This window comes from Pseudonaja textilis, chromosome 7, assembly GCF_049901715.1.
Source record: "Pseudonaja textilis isolate UNSWEBS1 chromosome 7, rPseTex1.2, whole genome shotgun sequence".
NCBI lineage: Eukaryota > Metazoa > Chordata > Lepidosauria > Squamata > Elapidae > Pseudonaja > Pseudonaja textilis.
Window position 1 is genome coordinate 50594411 of NC_141996.1, and position 18227 is coordinate 50612637.

The following is an 18227-nucleotide window of genomic DNA, read 5'->3' on the forward strand; positions in this document are numbered from 1 at the left end:
CTTAAAATGCAGTGCTGTAAAGTTTTAGAAGAAATATAGTAAACACTCAGATGCTATATTTTGACACAGCAGAAATGACACATTATAACTTTTTTTTCCCAAGCTTAAGCATTTCTTTTCTTTTCAGAATAGTAGTTATATGTTTCTTGGCAGGCGAAATTAAATTTCACGCTACAAATAATTTCCTTATTGTCACTATCAAATATTGTACAAATATTTAGCATCAAACAGTTATAGTGTTGTTGTTTTTTGACATAAATTATTTGACACAAATTGAATGGTGCGTTTTGAGTCAATTAGAAACATCTAAACATAGTAAAATGTAAAGTATTTGATCTTCTCAGACTAAAAATCCTGCCCACAATTCCTGGTTATTTGAAGAACAAAATATTCCAAATCAATCAGAAGCCAATTTCTTCTAATTATAATAAAATATTTCTGCTCACAGTTACTTTAAATGTAGGGCAATAAAAACAGGTTATTTGCACATTGTTCAAGCTTGGATGTTTGTTACTCACTCGCATTATTTCATGCACAGCTCGGCAGGCTTCTTCTTTATTAGCAGCTACAATCACACCTTTTCCCGCAGCCAGACCGCTTGCTTTTACAACTAGAGCAGGGAAAGATGCACTTAGGGGTGGGGGTGGGAGGATGAAATAAAACATTAAGTAAGCAGGCGAGATACATTATAAATTGCAAACTCTAACACTTTATCAAATGCAGGGACACTGGAATAAAAGATGTTATACTATACCTGGTAATAAAAGTGCAAGCTTCTTCCTCACTAGTGAAAGCTTTCCATCGTGCAGTAGGGATGCCATGACGATCTAGGAAGGCCTTTGAAAAACTCTTACTTGACTCTAACTGGGCTGCCTTTGCTGTAGGACCAAAACATTTCACACCGGCAGCTGCCAAGTCATCAACAATTCCTAACAAAAAACATGCCTCAAAGTCAGATGGACTTTCGCACAACTGCCTACATCAGGGGTGTCAAACTTGCATCATCATGTTGTCGTCCTGTTACATATCACTTTTTCCCTATTCACTAAAACAGGGGTGGGTGTGGCCAGCATGTGACGCATCCGGCCTGCAGGCCATGAGTTTGACACCCCTGGCCTACATGCATTCCATGTGCATGTTTTTATGTAGTCCAAATGACACTATCCATACTCAAAATAGACAAACTATCAGCTAACTCAACATGTTACAAAATACTACTATAAATACTCAATGAAACCCTGAGCATGCTCAGCAGCCAGAATGCTAGAATCAGAAAACCAGAAAAGAGAAGGAATGAATTACATTTAAAAAGGTACAGGTGAATGGTCAGTATCTCAAGAGGGAAACTGTAACTCTATAAATTCTACTATTTACATCTTTTATGGTTAAAGTCTTCCGTACAAACTGGGATGAGATTTATCAATATGATGGACATCTATTGCTGTATCAATTTCTTTGACAGTGTCATGAGTCAAACTGTGAGTTGCTCAAAAGAAAATGCTATATCTTAAACAGAATTGACCCAACAAATGTTTCTGAATTGTGATTCAATCATAGCAGCAGGTTAAGGTACCCCATTAAGTAATAAATAACAATGTTATGTTACATCTGTTATTATATTCTGACTGAGGAATATTCTGCGGCGCATGGACATTAAATACCTATGCATGTTTTAATCCCATTAGCATATAATTATATAACAACTAGCTGGATACCCGTGCTTCATGACAAAACTTTGTGATTGGGCTATGTAGGAGAAATTTGGTTCACAATCCGTTGTCTCAGTGGTGGTTGGTGATTGAAACACATAAGGGAATATCGCTCCCGCCACCTTGAGTCTGGCAGCAATTCTATATGTGAAAGGCATAGACATTTTGGTGAGGTACAGACGTTTAGTGTTTTAAGGAGGCCCAGACTGCTTCTGAGTGAAGGAGTGGAATGTCTGCCAGTTTGAACTTAGGTAACAGAATGTGAGGCAACTGGCAGTTGGAATAGAGTTCTTTTCAGGTGGGGAGGAGAGTAGAATGTCTAACTCCTTAGCATCACAGCGTGTTAATTACTGCATAAGAAATACTAATAATCTGATGGTCATTTCAAAAATCCTTTCTTAGCAAGCATTTACAAGCCAAGAGGAACATATGTGCCAAATTTCAAGTTTGTAGGCTTTATGGTTCTGGAGATTTCGTGATTAGTGAGTGGTACTTTGCTTTTATATATATAGATTAGATAGATTAGATATTAGATGTCCAGAATATTTTATACAATTATATAACATCAACCAATTAATAGGTTAGGAGACTGGAACAGCAAAGTAAAATAATTTCATTTGGACATACCAGCAGCAAGGGGGACTTCTGGACCGATCACCACAAGGCCAATCTTCTGGTCTCTGCAGTATGTAGAAAGGGCTGCATGATCACTGACCGAGATTACTATCAGGAGATAAACAAAAAACTTGCAATTATTTATTACTTATAGTATGGTTCTATCCTCCTCTTCCATTTTTTTATGAGAAAGCCAAAAAATTTAGAAACAGAATTGTTTCTTAAGAGCAATTACAGGTATGATATGAAAGACTATTGGGACACTGTGGAAGGAAGGGAAAAGATAGTAGTTGAATCAGTTCAAGCTTATTTTATGAAAAGCCCAGATGGGAAGAAAAGTGTGAAGAAACATCTAAAAGCATGCAAAGAAGGCATCATCTTATTCACTATACACGAGGCTGAGAAATTCTTATTGGAATATCCAAGATTTTACTCCAAATCCCAAACATATCTAAGTGAGAGAGAGACTGCTGGTTTAAAGTTACCCAGCTGATGCCCAGTTTTAACCACTGGACCAAGCTCTTTCTCTTATGTTGCTGCCTCTGAAATTGTTTACATTTTAGTAATTGTTGTATGCTATTTGTTTAGTTTCCAATATAAGCCAAAGGTATACAATTAGTTTAAGAACTGATGCAACAATTTAACCTCTCCTTTCCTGGTAAATTGCAGAGTATTTTTATTATGCCATATTCCAAGGAAAAGATATTCTACAATAATAAAATTAGGATACTTCAGATCCTTGACTAATTTGTAAAGGTGAATTTCTGAAGTCATGCCACACATTGTACTTCAAACCAAATGATTCTAGAGCATGATCTAGAAGATTAATGTTGTAGCAAAATCCTCATGGACAAAAAGTTCATCCTACATGTAATGTTTGACTATAGAAAGTCAAGCATGTGATTAAAAAAGACCTCATTACTCCCAGACTTTTATCAAAAAATAAATACCGTAACTCCAAAGTCTAAAGTGAACTGGCAAAGGTGAGCCAATTAGGCAAGACTATCTCTTACCTCTCCTTTTTTATTTCTGGAGAGCTGTGAGATGTAACGTATTAGTGTGGCAAGAATTTTGGCAAACATTTGCAAACTCTTTCATTAACCAGGCACATTTAATATCACACTGGGATGTTACTCTTGAAATGGTTTAATTCTCATATCAGAAATGCTCCAATTAATTAACAGTCCACATAAGTTAATTCTCACATCTGAAAAGCCTTGAAAACACATTGCCGTTTTTAGGGCAGCTTTAGGATTTACACAATTTACACTGTGACAAAGGTTTTGCTTCACTTTGGTATTGCTGGCCAGACATCTGTAATACACTTGCACTCTATTTTAATAATCAAAAACCAAGAAGACTGACAGACCAGGAAAATGGTTTTGTATCTTACAATTTCACCATTTTTAAAAACATGGTACTTAGGAAGAGAATCTTTTTAATGGGCTTATGGAAAAATATAGAGGGCAACAGAAAGTCTCTATAGTCCTTATTTATTACATTCTTTCTTCTTAGCCAACTTTTCTATCTCACCTGCTTCAGAATAAAAGCAAAAATACACTCTTTGAAAATGGCATATTAATGAACTTTTACTTGTGGATGCAAATATGTATCCTCTTCAAAGATACAGTAGAAAACAAATTGTCTCATTATTGCTATGTGTGGAGAAGATCCAGTGCTTATATCTCTGGAAACCTTGCTAAATGTTACATTCCAGTGACAGAATGTATGGATCTTATTCTTCAAACTTCTGAAATAACATCTGAAACCAGCAAATTTACATATTTTGACATATTTAGTTGACCATGACATTGGAAACTGGAACAGAAACAAATGAGGTATTTATTTTCTTTGTTGGATACTACATGAAAAGCATAAAATATAAACACAAAGAATATCAAGACACCTCTTCTAAGAGGCTCAACCTTTATAAAATCAAAAACAAAAATAAATTGTTTATGCAATAAGATTGTTCAGCTGTAACATAAAAAGCAGTTTGATATTGCAACACCAACCCTTGTTTCAAATATATTTTATCATAAACCAGGATTAAGTTATTCATCACCAGAACTCAGGCCAAGTTTACCAGGCTTGATGTTGAACTCGAACACCACAATGCCCTTTTAAACTTCAACTGCAGGTATTTAAACTATGGTTTTTAATATATAATTTATTCAGTGAACCTGTTTTTCTCTGCTCCTGCTTAGGTTTATAACCTCTTTATTACAATTAACTGTACCTGCCTTTCAGAACAAAAATTCTACTACGCAAAAAATGGTTTCATTTTTTAAAAAGAACAACCCTAATTTCTAGGATCCTTCCAATATAACATAGATGGAAATAGCTCTGAGAGTCATGACACTTCTGGATTGCTCTTCCCACTCTTTTCAAACCCATCTTAAAGAACACTACTATATAACAAATACCCAGAAACAGCTAGAGTTTTTCTTGAAATGAGCGGCATCACTTACACTAAAAAAAAGTTGGACTCAGAAATCAGTGAATTGCTATCTGGTGTTTCTACTGGACACGTGGAAAAGTCTGACTAAAATTCTTCCAAATCATTTATTCAAATCAAGGGGCTATAAACAGAACATGTGCTTGAAAGTTAAGCTGAATTTCCCTTCTTCATTCCTAATATTTTAAGCAGCTACAGATGACATTTATAGTTCTTTCTTCGCGTTCCAATAACGATGTCTCAAAAAAAAAAAAAGGAATATATGTGGCTATGACTATAATTTGGGTCTTATCATGAAAGCAAATTTTTTGAAAATAAATCAAATTTAATTCAGTGAACATGAAGAAAAAAGATTTTTGTTCAAACTTGTATATTTAACTTATCATATGACCATCATAAGAGTGCCATGGGACATCCCATTCTCCACATAAAAAGGATAACTAAATGAAGCAAATATATTTCTACAAATCTGGCAGAAGCCTGAAAAGAAACAAAACTGCTTTATTGGATATACTGAATTGCAGATAAAATAATGGGCAAAGGAGATTCTATGTCTGGATTTTTCATGCATAGAAACAGCTAGCATTTGCTGGCTTGCTAGGACGAATGTTTTGGTGCATACCAGCAAGTGTAATGGACCCAAAAATTATTCCTGACTTGGAAATACCCTCTTTTGACGTAGCTAATAATTGCCCCGGTTTGCCAAAACCTCTAAAAAAGTACAGTCCATTGTTGAAGGTTTATATTTAGCTGGAACTCTTGTTAGAGGAAGAGCTTCTGAATATGTATGCTGGAAGAATATTGAGTAATTAAATCACAGAGCACCCCATTAAAAATAAGTAAATACTCATAATGTAACATATTATGTAGAATATGGGCTTAGCCCAGCTGCTAATTAATGCTAAGAGATTTTCACTATATTTGAAATATAACCAAGTTTTATTAAGGACACAAACAGGAAAGCTCACTTCTAGATGAGAAATTTCTTTCTCACAGTGGCCAATGGGATGACTATGTTGCATTCAACAAAGAGTCAAGCACAGCTATCTACCACTATTACTCTTTTAGAATTAAGTATTTTGCATCTCATTGTTTCTGAATCTAATATTTTGAGAGAAAAAGAAAAAATCTTGTCATCTTTCTTTCCTATTTCATATATCTAAAGAATTGACTCCTAGCAATCAGAGTTTTGAAATGCGGATCCGTCTCTGGTCTATGACTATAATAAACTGATTGATTGATTGATTGATTGATTGATTGACTGAATGCGGATCCAGGTACATATGTACTGTATACAATAATCAACTAGATTGGACCTAAATGTGCAACACCAATAATGTTTCATCCATCTACATTCACATTTATGAAATTCAATGTTTTAAACACAGAAAAAAACAGAAGCTCATTCAAACACACACAGCAGAAGCAAACTTCAAACTGTTCACTGTAATCTGAGAATCTGCGTACATTCTAAGTCCAGAAAGGTCAAAACACTGATTAACCAAACTGCAAGTCTTGTAATTCAATATGAAGCAAAAATACCAAAACATCATTTTTTCAATTCAAAGGAAGGCTCAAAGAAAAATGATATATCTCTCCAATTTCAAGATAGGAGAAAGGTTCGGTATACACATATAGAAGAATTAATAGACTATACTTTTAAAACATGCTTTAAACGTTTTTTCTAATTATTTTCAAGTCCATTTCTTCCCCACATCCATTCCTGGTTACCAAACCACAGTCTGTTCCATATTCAATATTTTATCATTGTCTCATTCACGATCTTTTTCATCATAAACCATCCAATCAATCAATCACACACAGGAATGTTTAACTATTTGGTTTTAGGAACCTTTCCTACCTTAGGTCCAAATAAATGCATATGCCTAATCATTTATTTTGATGTATACTTTGTCATATGTATATGTGAATACGTTTGTTTAGAAGTCTGTAATAGTATTTCCTCCCCTCCCAAGGTCTGCACACTCCCAACACCCTATCTTCAAGAAAGGTCATTTGCAACATGTCATCAAGAAGAGCAACCAGTGCTGCCCCCATACTGTAAGCCATTCTGGTAATCTATTCCCTCCAGAATTCTCTGGAGTTGAAGTCCAAGCATCTTTTCAACATCACTATCTAAAAAAGGAAAGATGGATATTAGATGGAAATTGTCCCAAACCGTCTTTCTCCCTTCAGTCTTTTTCTCATTCACTTTCCCTCTCCTCTCCTCTTTCTTCACTCCCTCAGACAACTCCCTCCTGGATCACCTTATGTGGCCAAGCTCAGTGTAACTCAGAGGTTACCCACCATGGAGAACAAGGACTGTATCCTTAGGTACATCAATCATGCAGCCCAACAAGGTCTTGCTGTTGTTGTAAATCAGGGGTGTCCAACCTTGGCAACTTTAAGACTTGTGGACTTCAACTCCCAGAATTCCTCAGCCAGCTTTGTAAACCTCTCTGGATGAGACTGAGGCCAGCTGCTAAGTCACTACCACAAGATTACTCCTTTTCCTGAAGCATGTCCCATGTTCAGCCTGAATATCTAAGAAGAACACTGGCTTCATTGGGAAGCTATTTCAATTGTTGCAACTACAGAAGATGAAGTGGAGAGCTGCATAAGGCTCACAAGCTGCAAGTTTGAGACTCCAATCTAAATGATGATAATTTATATTTTATGATATACATATTAGTCATTTTATTCTTAATGAAATCTATATTTCTGCTCTTAAACATGTATTCATTAATTCTGTTCCATTAGTTCTAAACACCTTCAATCAGGTCTATTACATCCTTCCTCTTTCTCTTAGCTTCACTAGCCTTCCCTTCTCTTCCCTTAATCATGCTCTTTCATCATACTTTTGGTCAATTGTGAAGATATAAAATAGATTGTCAGCCTTAGACACATCTGTACTACATGCAGCTTTCCCTGCTGATGGTAAGAATGTCGATTTTAGTACATTTGGTCAATATGCCATAAGTAGATTAAAGTAGATCAAATGCCCCAAAGCCCTGCTTTGCTCCAAGTATGATTATATTATGTATGTAAATTAAGCTCTAACTTACCTCATAAAACATTCCTATGCCTGTTTTAGTAGTTGCCATAAAAGGGGGGGGGGGAGGAAATCTGGAAGAGCAGTGCAGCAGTTTGAAAGCAAAAGTACATTCCAACTCTTATCTTTAAAAGATTGTAACTAAAATACCAGAGCTTTTGCCTGAAAATATATTTAACTGGAGGATGTGAATGATGATACCCAGCCTGTGAATGTGCTCAATTGGAGAATCTGGTTTATAAGACACCCAGGGGGAGGGGGGGAAACAGAGCCACAGGTGACTGTAAATTACATATGTCAGAGTTGGCTTCATATAGGGCATTGTCAGTATGTTACCTCTAATGAATCCTTTGAAATTTTTTGAAATCATGATTTCATTGGAGCGATTGCTGGAATCCTGACACTTTGTAAGTAAAACAGCATACATCACCAACTAGGAGATACATTTAAATCTATGTAATATTCTGATATATTCATATGCTGCTTATTTTTATAGAATCATAGGGCTGATCTGGACATGAATCTCCACACAAATGGCTATCCAATTTTTGTTCAAAAGGGTTGTTTCCAACTTAAAAAAAAAAAATCTCCAGTGAAAGACCATGTATGATTCCAGAAGACAGACTGCTCAACTGCTTAAAATCTTTCACAGGAAGAAAATTACACTTTATTTCAGATGTAGATCTTTGAAATGCTTCTTATTCTATCTTCAGGTACCATACCCTCCTGCCTATAAAAGCTTTTTAAGTCTCCCTTAAACCTTCTCTTCTTTAGGCTAAACATAGTCAGTTCTTTAAACTTATCTTCATGGGATTTAGTGTTCAGATTTGCTGAAGTCTTCCTAGTTCCTCAACATCCTTCTTTTATTGTGGCAATCAAAGTTGAACACAGCATTCCAGGTGTAGTCTGACAAATGTAGTATAGAGTACAGCTATAATTTTCCATGATCACAACGCTGTATTTCTTTTTTTTTAATCCATCATTTTAATCATATTTTCTAAAATTATTTCTGTTTATAATATAACAATGCTATCTTATGTACCTTTGCAGAATCCCTTTTGCAATTAAATTTTCACCTATTATCTCTAAACAAGCTTATGGTTACAATCCTTATATGTTTTCCCTGTTTCTCCATTTCTTGTTTCTGTCTTTTACAACTTCTTTTCTTTGCCTTCTTCCCCCTCTTCTTCTCCCTCCCCCTTTTACCCCCTCGTCTCTCGACTTCTAACTCTCTCATCTGTAATCCCCTCTTCTGTTGCTTTCTAATATTATACTTATCTTTCAAATTCTTCTTCTTCTTTTTGGTTGTTTTTTCTAGTCTTAAACCTTTCACTCTCTTTCCCCCTTTTCTTTTTCCCACCACTTAAAATTATTTGATCATTAAAGATGGCTTCTTCTTTGTCCCAATCTTCTTATTCTGCAAGCATTTCTTGTTGTTTCTCATCGTTCCAAATCTCCATTTCTAAGAATTGAAATACGAAGCCAAAAGAACCTCTCCCTTCTTGTGGATCTTCTCTGTACTTTTTACGTTCCATTTTTAGTTCTTCTAAGAGCGATACCATTTTAAAGACTTTTAAACAACCACCTGGTTTATTTTAGTCATCCAGATGCAAAAACTAAAAATCACCAAGTAATCTAAATAATCCAAGGCTGTTTCTTCTTGCTTCTTTTTTCCACTTTCTCTTCCTGGGGTTATATTATTTTGTTACCAAGTTTCAATTAAAATGTATCTTTGAGGAATCTTATTAAAATTTCACTGTAAGTTCCTTTTAGTTACAGTTCCATTCCTTAGTTCCAGGCTGTCTCCTCCATTTTTCCAGATCTTGCCCTTTTATTCTTTTTTTTTCTCCTTTCCTGCTTTTAAAAACTTTTAAATATCCAGAAATCTTTATTATCCCTTTGACTTTTATTTTCAGTTTAGATGCCTATTAATGTCAAAGTGGATTTTTTTCAATTTCTTGCTTAAGTCTCTTAGCTGTCAGTATAAGGAAGGGAAGAAAAAAAACTAATCCTTTCCCTTCTCTCTCTCCTTCGCAGCTTCAAAATCTTCTTTGGGAACAATGTTGTTAAGTTTAAATTCCAGAGTACCTTAGTTGTTGCTTTTGCTGTTTGACCCGGTCAGCCAAGACTTTCTCTTCTTATCTTCCTCCTGCATGTTCTTTTCTGATTGAGTTCTTCTTTGTGATGGCCATTTCTGACCACAGCTACAACCACCTTCAGGAAAGGGAGTAATGGCCAGCTGGGGAGGAGAGATGCGGCTCTCCTCAACCCTGCAGGCAGTCTCCCCCTTCTTCACCACCTCTACGGGATGGCTTAGCCCTGAAACCAGCTGGCTCAGGGCGCTCCAGCGGCGAGCACGGATCAAAGCCTCGCCACAACGCTGTATTTCTGTTGATGCAGCCTAAGGTTTCTTTGGCTATTTTAGTAACTGCAACACATTGCTGGTTCATGCCTAATCTATGGTCTACAAGGACACTCAAATCCCTCTCACATGTATCACCACTGAGCTAGGTATTATCTACCTTGTTCCTGTCTATCTGTTTTTTTTTCTTTCCTAAACGTAGAACCCTACATTTCTTGCCACTAAATTGGGTTTTCTTGGAAAAGGCTCATGTTCATATCTGTCAAGAACCTTCTGAATGTTAATAATATTTTTTCAATTCTCTATTTATCCCTGTCTCCCAATTATTTATAAAAATGGTGGAAAGTACTGGGCCCAGGAGACAACCCTGAGATAGCCTACGGCAGTGATGGCAAACCTATGGCATGCATGCCATAGGTGGCACACAGAGCCATTTGTGTGGGAACACGAGCCCCAGCCAAACTTACCTGCTATGTGCACGTGCACACCTCCTAGCTGATTTTTGGCATAACTGAGGCGATTTTTGTCCTCCTGGGGGCTCAAGGGAAGCCTCTGCAGCCTCGGAAGGCCAAAAAATGGACCTTCCAGAAATACCGGAAGTGCCGAAACGGGCCCGTTTTCAGCCTCCCGAGACTGTAGAGCCCCCGGGAGGGCAAAAATGGTCTCCCCCGGGCTCCAGAAGCCCTCTGTAGGTTGAAAATGGGAGGGGGTGTTGCGCACACATGCGCAGGGGGGACGGGGTGTCTTGCATTGTGGGTGCCGGCACGCATGCGCATGTGTTATCGCATGCGTGCACGCTTTTGGCACACCACAACAAAAAGGGTTGCCATCACTGGCTTACTGGATACTGCTTTCATTACAGATAGTGTACATTTGGAAAAGTGCATATGTAATTATTTCACTTAAACAACTTTTGAGTTTTCTGCACATATTTTGCAATTGTCCTCAAGATGCAGAGTTAGGGAGGAACTCTGAATTCAAGTCTTAATGTCATTATTAATGCTAGTGAATACACAGAAACAAATAATATATAGTGACAATTTTGGAAGACCAGTGGAAGATGAAAAAAATAATTCAGGTTTCTAAATTAGAAAAACCTGTGCTAGCCTAGTTTTATTTATTATTCTTCCAGAAATCTACAACAGAACAATGCATGCAGGAAAGCCATAAATTTATCAACACAAAAGATTGCAAGACAGATCCTTAAGTGGGATATATCTTATTTCAGTTTTCTATTATTACCTGAATTAGAAATTTTCCCATTATTGGCTGTCCCAGCATTTCCTGGAGCAACCAGTACTTGGTTCAGGTGTGGAGACTGTGCCAGTTTCCAAGCCAGTGCATGTTCTCTGCCTCCACTGCCAATCACAAGCACTCGATCAGCCATCAGTCTGTGAAGAAGGAAAACATAGGCACACATTAGATATTGCACTGAGTTACTGCTTAAAAACATGGTTTGCACATTTATCACAATACTGTAAAAATTCTTTTTTCCTCTAAAAGAGAAGCCATGTTTGTTAAAAGCACCATGTTTTTTTAAAAAAAACCAAAACATCTGAACACCAATTTTTTCCAATCTATCATATAGCAAAGTATAACATTGTTAAAGAAAAACATTATGTAAGAGGAATGCCATAAGCAGCGCTTCTTATTCTATCTTAGTGCATTTAAGAATATATTTCATACTCTTCTGAAAGTGTACACAGAGTTAATGAAAGACAAATGTCAAAATGTCTTTCAAGTTACTACCAGTATTTAATGTGCATACCTTCCCACTTAAAAAATCCAGAGTTAATTGGGGCTACACCTCAAGAAATATATTTTGGATTGCAGCCTGAGCCATGCACCGGAAAAACAGGAAGTCCAATCTTACCAGGATAGGATATGGAGTGCATTTAATCCCATTCACTTCTACTCAGTCAAACTGCACAGCCTCCTACTTTATTTCAGGTACATTTTATCTTTTTTTCTATAGCAAAACTACAAAAAATTAAAACTGGTGGATTCTCTTGTTTGTAAGGTCTGTATTTAGTTAGTGCAAGTGTTTTTGCTGGCTGGGAAATTTGGGGAATTTAAGTCCATACATCTTAAAGTTGCCAAGTGTGAAAAACGCCGATTTAGAGTAACTGCAAACTCAGTTTTGGCTGCACCTGATGTCAAAGACATAGATTTCTTCATGAACAAAATGGCTGAGCAAGGAACATTTCCTCTTCTGTATAATATAACTTCCTTTTTCAGTTAAATGGAAGGCAGAACCAAGTTCTTCCAGTTGCTATATTAGCAATTACTGAACACTGATCATGACTAAACAATGAAAGAAAAAGACAGCTTGCCTTGGATTTTCCTAATTCTATACCTACAACATCATTATGAAACAGATTGGGCTAAGACAATGACTGACTGGCTCAAAGTTCTCCAGTGAGTTCCAAGTATGAATGGGGATGTAAATATGGCTTTCTCTAGCTAAAGACCAATTTTACATATCAAAGAATATTCATTCCTAGAATTAACCAATCCCAAACAAACATCACTTGTGCATTTTGAAGAGACATTTTGTAATGGAAAATTATTTTATACCTCTAATACTTTTAAGCATGTATAATATACAGGGGTGGGATTCAAATTTTTTAACAATTGGTTCTGTGGGCATGGCTTAGTTGGTGGGCGTGGCTTGGTGGTCATGTGACTGGTGGACATGGCTTGATGGTCATGTTATTGGCTGGGCGTGACCAACTCAATATCACTCACATCTAGGCACGCATCTCCTCACCTGGTCTCTCATGAGGATGCTGCAACATCCCTATGGGGATGCTGCAGCAGTCATAAGTATGAAAAATAGTCATAAGTCATTTTTTTCAGTGCCATTGTAACTTTGAATGGTCACTCCATACAAGCAAAGTACCAGCAAAGGAGGGGAAAATAACTCCAGAGAAGTTCCAGAGGCAGGAAGTCTAGTCCTGCCAAGAATGTAATAAGGGTTAACGGAGGCAGTTTCTGTAAGCAACCCCAGAATGTTTCCTTCCTGCCTTCCTTACAGGGTTAGGCCAGTAATTTCTTCTAACAAACGGTTCTCTGAACTGCTTAGAATGTTAACTGGTTCTAGCAAATAGGTGCGAACCGGTAGAATCCCACTCCTGATAATATATATATATTATACTTATTTAAGTATAACAATATGCTTATTTATGCAGCTGAAACACTTATGAATATTTTTAAAATAGACGACATAGACTGACAAGATCAATAAATTGCCTTGGTGATATGGAAGCGTTTATACACCGTAATGCTGCCAAGAAAAGAACTTGCCATTTTGTTAAAAATTTCACTCAGCAAAGCTGTACCTCTGTTGCAATCTTTGCAAATATGGCATTTGCCCTTCCCCTCCCCCTGTGATGTCATTCTTTTTCAGGTCATTTACCTCTCCTTTGTCAATGTAAACAATTCCTCCTATTGCAAAGTATAGATAAAAGCAAATCTTGCTTTTAGATGCTCATGGGACAGGGGAGGGAGAAAGAGGCCCATGTAACAAGTAATGTTAAATGGCCATGGAATTGGCAAGGAAGAAGCTGACTTAAATAAGACAAGACTCTGAAGCAGAACTTTCTTTGATAGTAAGCATACATTACTATTCCCAGGCAGAGCGCTGTTATGGACTAAGCAGATTTTGTTGGTTCACCTAAATTCTGCCCATTAAGACATATATATTATTCATCAGGCGTTTTTACAACTAAAAGATAGAGTGATGACTGAAGTGAAGGAAAAAGAATCACAGGCCTTCTGCTGCAACAGGTTTTTCTTCTATCCAGAGGAAATTTAAACAAAATGTATAGAACTGCGAAGCTCATTAATTCAGGAAACAGCAATGAAACATTTTAATCTATGCATGTAGTCCTCAACTTACAAAAAGTTGCTTAGTGACCATTTGAAGTTATGACAAACCCTCCAAAAGCTACTTACAACCTGATTCTAGAGTTCCAATAACTACAAAACCCCTGCAATTTACATAACCACATTTTGGGCGCTTAGCAACTAGCTTACCTTTATGGTTGGTTTCCAGCAAAAAATGACATAGGAATGCTCTGATTCACTTAATGACTGCACATTTGCTTAATGACTGCTGCAAAAGTGTCATAAAGCTGGGTTCGGTCATGTGGGTGCCTCACCTTATGAACATCATGACTTACAGTGGAAATTACGATCATAAGTTGAGGGCTATCTGTACTATCTGAAAATAAATTTGACTTAATAAAGGAATTCGTTTTCAAATAGGCATGAGTAAGATTAGACTGCATAGCTTCCAGAAAAAATATTTTTTTTCAGAAAAAAAAAATCTAAATTATGATATGTACAGCTACATATTTAAAAAACACCAAGCTTCTTTTTGATATTCTTAATTTGTATGACTGCCATTTGCAACCCATTTGGTCACCTTTAAAGTTTAGATTTAAAAAACTTTCAATCAGAATTAATAAAAACTAATGTGCTTTACAAAGATGAAAAATAAAGTAAATGAAATCCTAATATATACATTTGCCTAGAAATTGGTTGCACAATTTAATACAGTGCTGAATTGACATTTATGGAATTGTATTACAAGTTTACAAATCCAATGCACACTTCCTATAGAATTTTGTTGATTTTATTTCTTAAGAAATCCAGCTTCAGACTTGTCATTTGATGTACATGAATCCAAGTGAGCACCCTGGATTGTAGCAGTGAAATGGATTCATATATCATAATAAAGTATTATTTTTTGGTGCTCATTTGCTGATTAAATCACAATAGTTGGTGGCCACATTGCGATAACTTAAAATTACTTGCAATTGCACATTGTCAACAAAGTTCATCTTATTTGATTGTTGTAAGGACTTTAATTTGGAGCAATTCAAGTTGGAGGGAACTGTGTATAATTAAAATGCAGCAAAAATTTACTGACATGGAAAGAAATTTTGTAATTTGAGTAGAGAAATTTCAAGTACAAACTCCCCTTTTTAAAAATTGTATTTAGTAACAAATACAATATATCTTTTTTTGAAAAAAATCTGTGGTGCTAGAGAATTATGGAAAATACTTTCAGGTAAAGGTACTTACAATTATAACACAATATCGAATCTTCAAAGATAGTAGTGCTAGTTATAATGATCAAAGAAGTCACTCCCTTAGAAATGACATTAAGAGCTAACAATGACACATAATACTTACTGTGATAGTAGCAATTTGCAAAGAGGGATATCAAATTCCAAAAAGGCAGGGAAAAAAGGAAAGAAATAGAGAGGTGCCTTCGGCTAAAAGACGACCAGGTCCATATTGATATTAGGCAAGTAACCAATGAAAAGAAGAGTTCAGTTCAGCGTCAAAAGAAAGGGCAGTTACAACTGATAATTTATATGCATTTTCCAAATAAAATTATCTATGTAGTGGGGGGGGGGGGGAATCTAATTTAAGATAACTGCCAAAGCAATTATTTCACATATCCAAAAGTCTTCTCAGTATTTTAAACAGCTTTCTATGCTATTCTGAAAACTGAGAAAGCTTTCAAATGTAGAACAAGCATAGAAGATAAAGTGGAGATGTACAATTCAAAGAAAAAGAAGAAAATCCCACTAGATGAGCCAGTTTTTGTCTTTTTGGATTCCAGCAATATTTAAATATTTGTGTTTAGCATTTGATAGCTTTTGAGCCCAGACTAGATCATCCAAATACTAAATACTATAGGTAGTCCTCAACTTACAGCAGTTCATTTAGTGACCATTCAAAGTTACAATGGCACTGAAAAAAGTGACTTATGACCATTTTTCACTTATGATCTTTGAAGCATCCCCATGATCATGTGATCAAAATTCAGACGCTTGGCAACTGGTTCATACTTATGACCGTTGCTGCGCCCCAAGGTCATATGATCACCTTTTGCAATCTTCTGACAAGTGGTCAATGGGGAAGCCAGATTCACTTAACATAACTGTGTTACTAACTTATCAACTGCAGTGATTCATTTAACAATTGTGGCAAAGAAGGTCGTAAAATGGGGCAAAACTCAGTTAACAAATGTCTTGTTTATCAACAGAAATTGTGGGCTCAATTCGGACTACCTGTAGTTACAAGTTAAAACTTGGATGGAAAACCATAGGGAATCCTGGTGGTAGGTTAAATTAGAAAGTTGAAAAACAACCTAGAAAAAGTTAAAACATTTTTATCCAGGTTCCTTAAACCAGGGATGAAATCCATGCCTGGAATTTATATTATTTGTTTGGTTTTGCTGCAAATTATGTGTGCCAACACCTATTCTCCTGATGTTATTTATCTGTGAGGCAAGGACAATTACAATTCTCCTGGGCACTGAATTGTGTTATATATCAACATTTAAATTCATGGGCCTTGTTTTAAAATTTAGGACTTGCTTTGAATATTCCTCCTTCCCCATTCCTTCTTTGACCTCAAACTAGCAGGAAAGGACTGGCAAGCTGGAGATGCTTAGTTGTTTTTTTCTTATTCTTTCACTATATACATATACAACTGCACACCAGTGATAATCATATTTTTAAACCTATATTCTTCCTAAGCTACAGATGCTTATATATTCTTACTGGACTTTTCAAAAAGCCAGCACAACTTTAAACAAACATTTTACATTGTACGTTGGAGCTCATTGGACTCCAATGAAAAGCAACAAATACTAAACGCCCTAGATTCTTCCACTATAGGGTGAAGTGCCAACACAAGTAACCTGCGTAAGAATACAATGTAAGTATGTTTGTCCACATGTAGCTACATGAATTAAAAGCAACTGAAATAGCAGTGGCAGTAAGACTTTCATTTGTCTTACAAATCCAGTACTGTAAACAGCCCTGAACAATATTACCAGAAATAATAAAAAACATATATGAGCTTTTTAACCCTGCCTACTGTTCTGTATGCTATATATTGGAATGTGATATTAAACAGCAATTCATTGTGGGTACTGTCCTAAATTATAGATGTCTTACAAACAGTTACTTTCAGGGGGAAAAAAATCTCTCAGCAATGTTTAAAGCGGGATCTATAGATGGTCCTTGTTTAACAACCATTTATTCAGTAAAAATTCATAATTAGAACAGTAATGAACAAGAGGGACTTATTGCCAGTGCTTGAAGTTGCAGCTATTATAGCATCTCTGCTATGTGATGTGACCATAATTCAGGTGTTTGGCAATTGGTGCTTGCAATTATGATAGTTGCAGTGTACTATGGTCATGCGATTGCCATTTGCCACCTTCCCTGCTGACTTCCCACAAGCAAACTAAATGGGGAATTTAGCAGGAAGTTGCAAATTGCTCCTGCTCTCATTCCTGCCCTCCCAGTAGCCTCCAAGTGGAATGGGGATCTTGTACTCCATAGTGCCTGTCTGTGGCACCTGCTTGCACTCTGTAGAGCAGTGATGGCCAACCTTTTTGTCGCGTACCAAAAGTGTGTGCATGCGCGCATGAGTGCCTGCACCTATAATGCAATGTGCATGCGACCCTCCTGCACACCGTGCGCCTCTGCACATGCACACACGACCCCCCCCTTGCGCACGCTCTGCCTTCTGCACATGCGTGGCAGATATCCGACAATCAGCTGGCTGGCAGGAGGCACACGCGCAGTGGATCTATTCCGGGCAACAGCTCGTGTGCTGGCAGAAATGGCTCTGCCATAGTTTCGCCATCACAGCTGTAGGCCTTAACAGTGGAACCCACCTATCCATTCAGCATCTCTTCTCATGTCACGTAAGGTCCGCACAATCTTCCTTTAATAGCATCAAAAGGGCCTGCCATCATTAACTAATGTGATCACATGACATCACACTTTATGAAGAGTATTTAGAAGCTGCAATTGATGCAAAATGATCCAGGTGGGGATTTATGGATCCTCCCCAATTAGTGCATTTGACAACTTTGTCCCATGAGATATACTGGTTGTCAGTATACTTCTGAGTTCAATTCAAGGTGCTGGTAATGACCTATAAAGTTCTATATAATATGGGACCAAGTTATTTGAGGGACCTCTTTTCCGCAGT

At 36.7% G+C, this 18227-nt stretch overlaps 1 protein-coding gene across 2 annotated transcripts in view; it reads right to left on the bottom strand.

Annotated features, from left to right (window-relative positions):
• LOC113436265 (trifunctional purine biosynthetic protein adenosine-3) overlaps positions 1-18227 on the bottom strand; it is a 49276-nt gene that overhangs the window by 28778 nt on the left and 2271 nt on the right. The window contains exons 1-5 of one of the 2 annotated variants that reach the window (XM_026700571.2): positions 15399-15457; positions 11439-11587; positions 2337-2432; positions 755-929; positions 519-630 (exon numbers count right to left, since the gene is read on the bottom strand). In XM_026700571.2, coding sequence (XP_026556356.2) covers positions 519-630; positions 755-929; positions 2337-2432; positions 11439-11583 — 528 coding nt within the window. In that variant the 5' untranslated portion in view covers positions 11584-11587; positions 15399-15457. Of the gene's footprint in view, positions 1-518; positions 631-754; positions 930-2336; positions 2433-11438; positions 11588-15398; positions 15458-18227 lie in introns of those variants that run through there. The other variant, XM_026700570.2, reaches the window with a different exon arrangement.